A 7,500-nucleotide genomic window follows, 5' to 3' on the forward strand; every position below is an offset into this window, starting at 1 on the left:
ACGACTCCATAACGACTCCATAACGACTCCATAACGACTCCATAACGACTCCATAACGACTCCACACACTGCACTTGACACTTTGTATTGTTACTACACGTAACATACTCGCATATTTTGCACATTCCTGTCCATGTTTCTTATTATTTCTTTTTTTTTTTTTTTTAAATGAATGTCTGGTTTTTAATTTAGTTATTTAAATACACAGTCCACAGAGAAGGCCATATTTTCATTTCACTGTGAGTTATGTACTGATTATAACCATGTATGTGATAAATAAAATCTTGAATCGTGAAAAGCAATCTCACTGCACTAGCTACGTAAACTCACCAGACGCATCATCGACCAACTTCCTTCTGAGCTTTATTCTTCTTCCTAATGTCTCTGTGCACATTTTATAGGACAGGATACAAAGAAACCACGGTTTAAAGTTTTCTTCCATTTTTAAAGCGTCAAAAAGTAAAGAGGAACTAATTGCAGGTAGGAATTAAATTAATCGTGAGCGGGGAACTGAAAAAACGTCGGACCACACGCGTCGTAGGATTGGTCTGAGGAATCGTCCAAGCCAATCGTTCGGATCTGTCGTTCTTTACAGCGTCACGCTAAATCTGCATAGAGCTGAAAAATATCTTACTGCAAACATCAACCAAATCGCAGCTCTGCGTCATGTACATTCTTATAGACTGAACGATCGCCTGACGCTTCGTCACTTCGTCGCTCGCTAGCGTGAACAAAGGATTAAGCTACACTCTAATTTAAAGGAAAGCATTTCGTTCTTATAAGTCTTGTTGAATTTCTGAAATCAAAGAGCTTCGCATGAGCAGTAAACCCTTCTCTAATTGTAACTTGTGAGTCCTGGGTTACCTCCTGAGACATGGGCTCGTTTGGGGCGGAGCCATCGGAGGCGGAGCCAGCTTCAACAGCCAATCGCAGGACTCCCTGCAAATTCTGAGGTTGACGTCTGTTTCCTTCTGCCATCTGCACACAGAGAGAGAAAATAAATTATCATCACTGCTGACTAGATCCAATCAAATCAAAAACAGAAAAAAATAGAAAGCTTTAAGCTCCACCCACTTCACAATCACATCATATATATCCCTGAAAAGTTTGCTTCCTGACTATATACTGTATATAGTGTGTGTTTGTGTCGTTATGATACACATCTATGGTTCGTTAATAAACCTTTACATTTTACACGTTCACTGCGTTCCGTAATTAGACGCTTACTACAGAGAAATTTCACAACTTTTGCTGGATTTTAGATTTTATCCTGAAAAACCTGTGGGCTTTTATTCCCCTCAAATAAACAGATACAAAGAAATATAAAAAGATATTTTAAAATAAAAATGACTAACAAGCTGTTCTGTAAAGGTTTTCCTCTCTTGAAATAAATATTTTCATTCTAACATCAAATGGCTAGTTTAACTGGCTTTATTAAATATGCAAATGTCTGATGAAGCATCATTTGCATATTACAGAAACATACATTTTATGGGAGAAAACTACCAAAAAAAAAATCACTAGCAAGAATACCAGCAAACATCTGGCAAACACTGAGTGTGATATCTTCCAGTTTTTGTAGAAAAAAAATAAATAAATAAATAGATAACCCACTTCACATGTAGTGTCCTGCAATGCATTGGGTTTATGGGTGCCAAAACTTTTGCGCCTATAAAGTATTTATTGTATAACTCCATAACAAACTTCACTCAGTGATTAAACTGTGGATTCTGTACATGGAGTTAATGTTAATGATGTTTAATTCACACTATAATTTATCTACCTCTCACACACACACACACACACACACACACACTGCACATGGTTTAGCTCTATAAGTTACAGTATTAATGGATTTTAAATATAAACCCCGGTCTTACCGTGAATCAGAGCTGGTGTATGATGGTGTATGATGGTGTATAAGGGTGTAGTTACTCTGAGTAGAGCTCCATCACACCGCTAATAAACACTGATGAGGTTTAATCTGGAACTTTCTCAGCGACTCTGGATCACACGAGCAGCCGCCATCACTGGAGCTCGTACCGCGCATGCGCACATACACATATAGGCGACACATGCTCCACGCATGCGCAGTACGCGCACATAGGCTCAGGCTCCACGCATGCGCACTACGCGCGCACAGTCTCAGGCTCCACGCATGCGCAGTAGGTGCACACGACTTCGCGATAGTGCGCAATGAATAAATAAAACACATTAATAACTAAATAATTACAACTTAAAATATTACACAGATATAAAATATGAACTATAATTCATATATATGATTTTAAATTCATTTTAAGATTAAAAAAAATTAGTGCAGTATTTTCGCGACTATTTTGCAATTTAAATTTTTAAATAAAATGTTACAAAATGTGAAAACATACAAAATAAAATACAATTTTATGATCTTTGAATTGTCTATAAATATGTAATATGAAATATTATTAAAGAAATATTACATAGTTATAGACAATTAAAAAATAATTAAATTGTATTTTATTTTGTATGTATATTTAAAAAAATGTCTGAATACTTTTGAATAATTTTAGTTATTGATTTATTTTAAAATAAAATTTTATTTTATTCTATCATTCTTTCCCTACATTTATTTTTATACTGTTAACATTATTTATGTCGCACGTACAGTATGTAAAACTGCTATTATTATTATTATTATTATTGTTGTTGTTGTTGTTGTTGTTGTTGTTATTCTTATTGTTATTGTTAAACAGCATAAGGTCCAAGAACCAGGCACCACAGCAATGATCAGCAATCACAGAATACAAATAATAATAGTAATAATAATAATAATAATAATAATAATTCATAAAACAAAGATTTAAAAATTTAAGCTTTTTGGAATTTCTCCTTTTCATTATTTCGAGTAATTCTCCTTAGACAAATTTTTCTTTTTTTAAATATTATATTTATAAAACCTTTCCCAGAAGCAATAAACTGTAAATGAGTGTATGTCCTTTTGGTCTTGCATTAACACAGCTGCTCTCCGGTTAGTTTTTAATCTGTAAAACTCTTTTTTCATCGGTTTTGTTTTATTTCTCATTGTTCTTATCTGTTATTATCTGTATAATGTTCTGAGCATTAATTAAAAACAAACAAACAAACAAATCAAACTCTTTACGGTCTCAGACGCGTCGCATGTTGATGACGTCGTGATTATTTTCCGCGCATGCGCTGTGCGTGTGTCTTTTCCTCAGTAATCCAACATGGCTGCGCTCGTGGGAATCCGTGCATGCCTGTCCGGTAAGTTGGCCAGTTTGTGTTCATGACTTTACCTGCGCGGTTTCTTTAACGCTTCCGCCGTGTGGAGGAGATGAAACCGGGGTTAACGGGGTTTAGTCTCGAGCGCAGGGGGAATGACGTAACGCGGTGCGGGTAGTTATGTGTTTCCGGAGGCTCGCGCTGGCAAAGCAAGGTCAAGCTCCATCCATGCACCGGGGAGATGTGAGGGGAATAAAGCTACTGCGGGTTTAGCACACTTATACAACAATCAGTGAAAATGCATCTGTGCAAACCAGGTGTAACTTCTCCTGAATTATCCCTGAGTAAGCTGGAGAAATATAACACATGCACATGTCAGTATGTAAATACACTAATTTCCATATTCATGAGGGAAAAAACATGTCAAAGTAAGACTCGGGTAATATCAGCTTCATGTTTTCCCTGTTTTTATTTTTATTTTTATTTTTTTATATAAATATAAATGATCTGAATGAGTGTTGTGTATAAGTGTATAAATGTACACTTAAATAATAACACATAATAACACATCAAATAATGAGATCTAAATATTGTAGATAAATTCGTGTAAATAAATCTAAATTATACAGAGACATTAAACTAAACAAGTAACAAGTTCAAGTTGAGCTTTATTGTCATTCTGCTACGTGTGTGGACATATAGTTGAACGAAATGCCGTGTCTCGCAGGACCACGGTGCTACATACAAGTTAAACATAAATATAAACATAGAAGTATAAGAAACAATTTAGATGACTATACATACTTTACAAAACTTTACAAAAACTATACAAAACTTTACAGAGATACTGTAAATGGAATTGTGCAAAAGAGGTATTTTGTACATGAAATTGTGCAAAAGAGATATTTTAGGGGAAGCAGCACATAGTGCAAGATGATTTGTAGTGCAATGCACAAGTAAACATATATTATCAGACTGAGTCTTTGTGTGAGAGAGTGTCTATAAAAAGTGTTCAGTGTTCGTTCCGGGAAAAGATAAATATAAAGATAAAATAAGCTGATCTACATATTCTAGATAAATTCTTGTGAATAAATGTAAATTATATAGCTATAATTCTATAAAGTAACCAGTTTTAAATATCTCGATACATGAATGTACACCATCTAGACACATTAAGCTGAAATATAAATGTGACGTGTGAGGACGATGGTGTTCATGTTTATCTCTGTGTGTGTGTGTGTGTGTGTGTGTGTGTGTGTGTGTGTGTGTGTGTGTTATTCAGCGCTCCAGCTGTCCTCCCCGAGTCTCCTGCACAGCTCCTACAGACTGGTGAGTTCCCCGAACATCCCACTGCGCTCGGGTCCCGGCTGCTCGCTCACACAGAGCTGGTCCTCTAAAATAAACCCATCTAAATATCCCAGATAAATACATCTAAATTATACAGAGAGATTAATCTAAAATAACCACAGCTAAATATTCAAGTTCATGTAAATAAATCTAAGTTATTCAGAGCTAGTCCTCTAAAACAACCACATGTAAATATTCTAGATAAATTCATGCACATAAATCTAAATTATATAACAGTAATAATCTAAAATAAAGATTATAAATTAATTCGAATACTGAAAATGATCACGATGAGTAAAGTATATTATCTAGAACAGTTTATGGAAATTTTCTGGATAAATGAAGATATTTTGATAATCTAACTTATCTAAATGAATCTGAATTGTCTGGATAAATTAGCGTATGATGTTTATAGTGTCTATACTATATTTGTGTAAATAATCTAGATGAATGAGTCTGAATTATCAGGATAAATAAATCTCGCTAATCTGTCGCTGTGTCTCAGTGTGCAGTTCCTCTCACTCGGAGGAATTTCGCCGCCGAGGCGAAGAAGGTGTTCTCCCGCGATAAACCTCACGTGAACATCGGAACCATCGGTCACGTGGACCACGGGAAGACCACGCTCACCGCCGCCATCACCAAAGGTAACACACACACACACACACACAGAGTGAGAGAGAGAGAGGTAACACTGTACCTGTGCTGTAGCTGAGGATACCTTTATGTAATGTGTGTGTGTGTGTGTGTGTGTGTGTGTGTGTGTGTGGGGCAGTGCTGGCCGAGGCTGGTGGCGCTCACTATAAGAAGTATGAGGACATTGATAACGCTCCCGAAGAGAAAGCCAGAGGAATCACAATCAACGCCTCACATGTGGAGTACACAACCGCTAACAGACACTACGCTCATACAGACTGCCCCGGTCACGCTGACTACGTCAAGGTACACACACACACACACATATACACACACACACACTACGCTCACACAGACTGCCCCGGTCATGCTGACTACGTCAAGGTATATACACACACACACACACACACACACACACACTACGCTCACACAGACTGCCCCGGTCATGCTGACTACGTCAAGGTATATACACACACACACACACACACACTACGCTCACACAGACTGCCCCGGACACGCTGACTACGTCAAGGTATACACACACACACACACACACACACACACACTACGCTCACACAGACTGCGCCGGTCACGCTGACTACGTCAAGGTACACACACACACACACTACGCTCACACAGACTGCCCCGGTCACGCTGACTACGTCAAGGTACACAAACAGGCAGGAGAGATGAGCAGAGAGACAGGAGGAGCAGAGAGACAGGAGGAGAGATGAGCAGAGAGACAGGAGGATGAGCAGAGAGACAGGCAGGAGGATGAGCAGAGAGACAGGCAGGAGGATGAGCAGACAGGCAGGAGGAGCAGAGAGACAGGAGGAGAGATGAGCAGAGAGACAGGAGGATGAGCATAGAGACAGGCAGGAGGATGAGCAGAGAGACCGGAGGATGAGGAGAGAGACCGGTGGGAGGATGAGGAGAGAGACAGGCAGGAGGATGAGCAGAGAGACCGGAGGATGAGGAGAGAGACCGGTGGGAGGATGAGCAGAGAGACAGGAGGAGAGATGAGCAGAGAGACAGGAGGATGAGCAGAGAGACAGGAGGATGAGCAGACAGACCGGTGGGAGGATGAGCAGAGAGATAGGAGGAGAGATGAGCAGAGAGACAGGAGGAGAGATGAGCAGAGAGACAGGAGGAGAGATGAGTAGAGAGACAGGAGGATGAGCAGAGAGACAGGCAGGAGGATGAGCAGAGAGACAGGCAGGAGAGATGAGCAGAGAGACAGGCAGGAGAGATGAGCAGAGAGACAGGCAGGAGAGATGAGCAGAGAGACAGGAGGAGAGATGAGCAGAGAGACAGGCAGGAGGATGAGCAGAGAGACAGGCAGGAGAGATGAGCAGAGAGACAGGAGGAGGATGAGTAGAGAGACAGGAGGAGAGATGAGCAGAGAGACAGGAGGAGAGATGAGCAGAGAGACAGGCAGGAGGATGAGCAGAGAGACAGGCAGGAGAGATGAGCAGAGAGACAGGAGGAGGATGAGTAGAGAGACAGGAGGAGAGATGAGCAGAGAGACAGGCAGGAGAGATGAGCAGAGAGACAGGCAGGAGAGATGAGCAGAGAGACAGGCAGGAGAGATGAGCAGAGAGACAGGCAGGAGGACCGACCGCCTGTGCGTATGTCATCAAACATCATTGATTGGTTAAAAATAAGTGTTGATCCAGGAACAAGTTCAAAGAAACTGCTTTCTATCTGCGTTTATGTACACAACATGTGGTCTAACACTGACCCGTGTGCGTGTGTCTGTGTGCGTGTGTGTGTGTGTGCGTGTGTGTGTGCGCGTGCGTGTGTGTCTGTGTGTGTGTGCGCGTGCGTGTGTGTGCATGTGTGTGTAGAACATGATCACGGGCACGGCTCAGCTGGACGGCTGTATCCTGGTGGTGGCAGCGACGGACGGTCAGATGCCGCAGACGCGTGAGCACCTGCTGCTGGCTCGTCAGATCGGCGTGCAGCACGTGGTGGTGTACGTGAACAAAGCGGATGCCGTGGACGACCCCGAACTCCTGCAGCTCGTCGAGCTCGAGATCCGAGAGCTGCTCAGCGAGTTCGGCTACGACGGAGACAACACGCCCGTCATCTGTGGCTCCGCCCTCTGCGCCCTCGAGGTACTGACAGAGAGAGATGGGGACGTGGAGAGAGTGTGACCCCGCAACACTCAGTGCTCATCATTACTGTGTGTGTGTGTGTGTGTGTGTGTGTGTGTGTGTGTAGAACCGGCAGCCTGAGCTGGGAGTGAACTCCATCATGAAGCTGCTGGAGGTGGTGGATGACTACATCCCTCTACCC

General features: G+C 41.4%; 2 protein-coding genes across 3 annotated transcripts in view; one reads left to right on the forward strand and one right to left on the reverse strand.

Annotated features, from left to right (window-relative positions):
* The window catches only part of hspbp1 (HSPA (heat shock 70kDa) binding protein, cytoplasmic cochaperone 1), a 16,398-nt gene extending 14,333 nt beyond the window's left edge, over nucleotides 1–2,065 (reverse strand). Inside the window, exons 1-2 of one of the 2 annotated variants that reach the window (XM_034301809.2) lie at nucleotides 1,881–2,065; nucleotides 865–978 (exon numbers count right to left, since the gene is read on the reverse strand). In XM_034301809.2, coding sequence (XP_034157700.1) covers nucleotides 865–978 — 114 coding nt within the window. In that variant the 5' untranslated portion in view covers nucleotides 1,881–2,065. The remainder of the gene's footprint in view (nucleotides 1–864; nucleotides 979–1,880) is intronic. The other variant, XM_034301808.2, reaches the window with a different exon arrangement.
* Nucleotides 2,066–3,172: 1,107 nt separating this feature from the next.
* tufm (Tu translation elongation factor, mitochondrial) overlaps nucleotides 3,173–7,500 on the forward strand; it is a 7,296-nt gene continuing 2,968 nt past the window's right edge. The window contains exons 1-6 of the mRNA XM_034301725.2: nucleotides 3,173–3,264; nucleotides 4,505–4,551; nucleotides 5,075–5,213; nucleotides 5,342–5,508; nucleotides 7,050–7,319; nucleotides 7,426–7,500. The exon at nucleotides 7,426–7,500 is cut by the window's right edge and continues 58 nt beyond it. Coding sequence (XP_034157616.2) covers nucleotides 3,228–3,264; nucleotides 4,505–4,551; nucleotides 5,075–5,213; nucleotides 5,342–5,508; nucleotides 7,050–7,319; nucleotides 7,426–7,500 — 735 coding nt within the window. The 5' untranslated portion in view covers nucleotides 3,173–3,227. The remainder of the gene's footprint in view (nucleotides 3,265–4,504; nucleotides 4,552–5,074; nucleotides 5,214–5,341; nucleotides 5,509–7,049; nucleotides 7,320–7,425) is intronic.

Source organism: Pangasianodon hypophthalmus, chromosome 29 (assembly GCF_027358585.1).
Source record: "Pangasianodon hypophthalmus isolate fPanHyp1 chromosome 29, fPanHyp1.pri, whole genome shotgun sequence".
NCBI lineage: Eukaryota > Metazoa > Chordata > Actinopteri > Siluriformes > Pangasiidae > Pangasianodon > Pangasianodon hypophthalmus.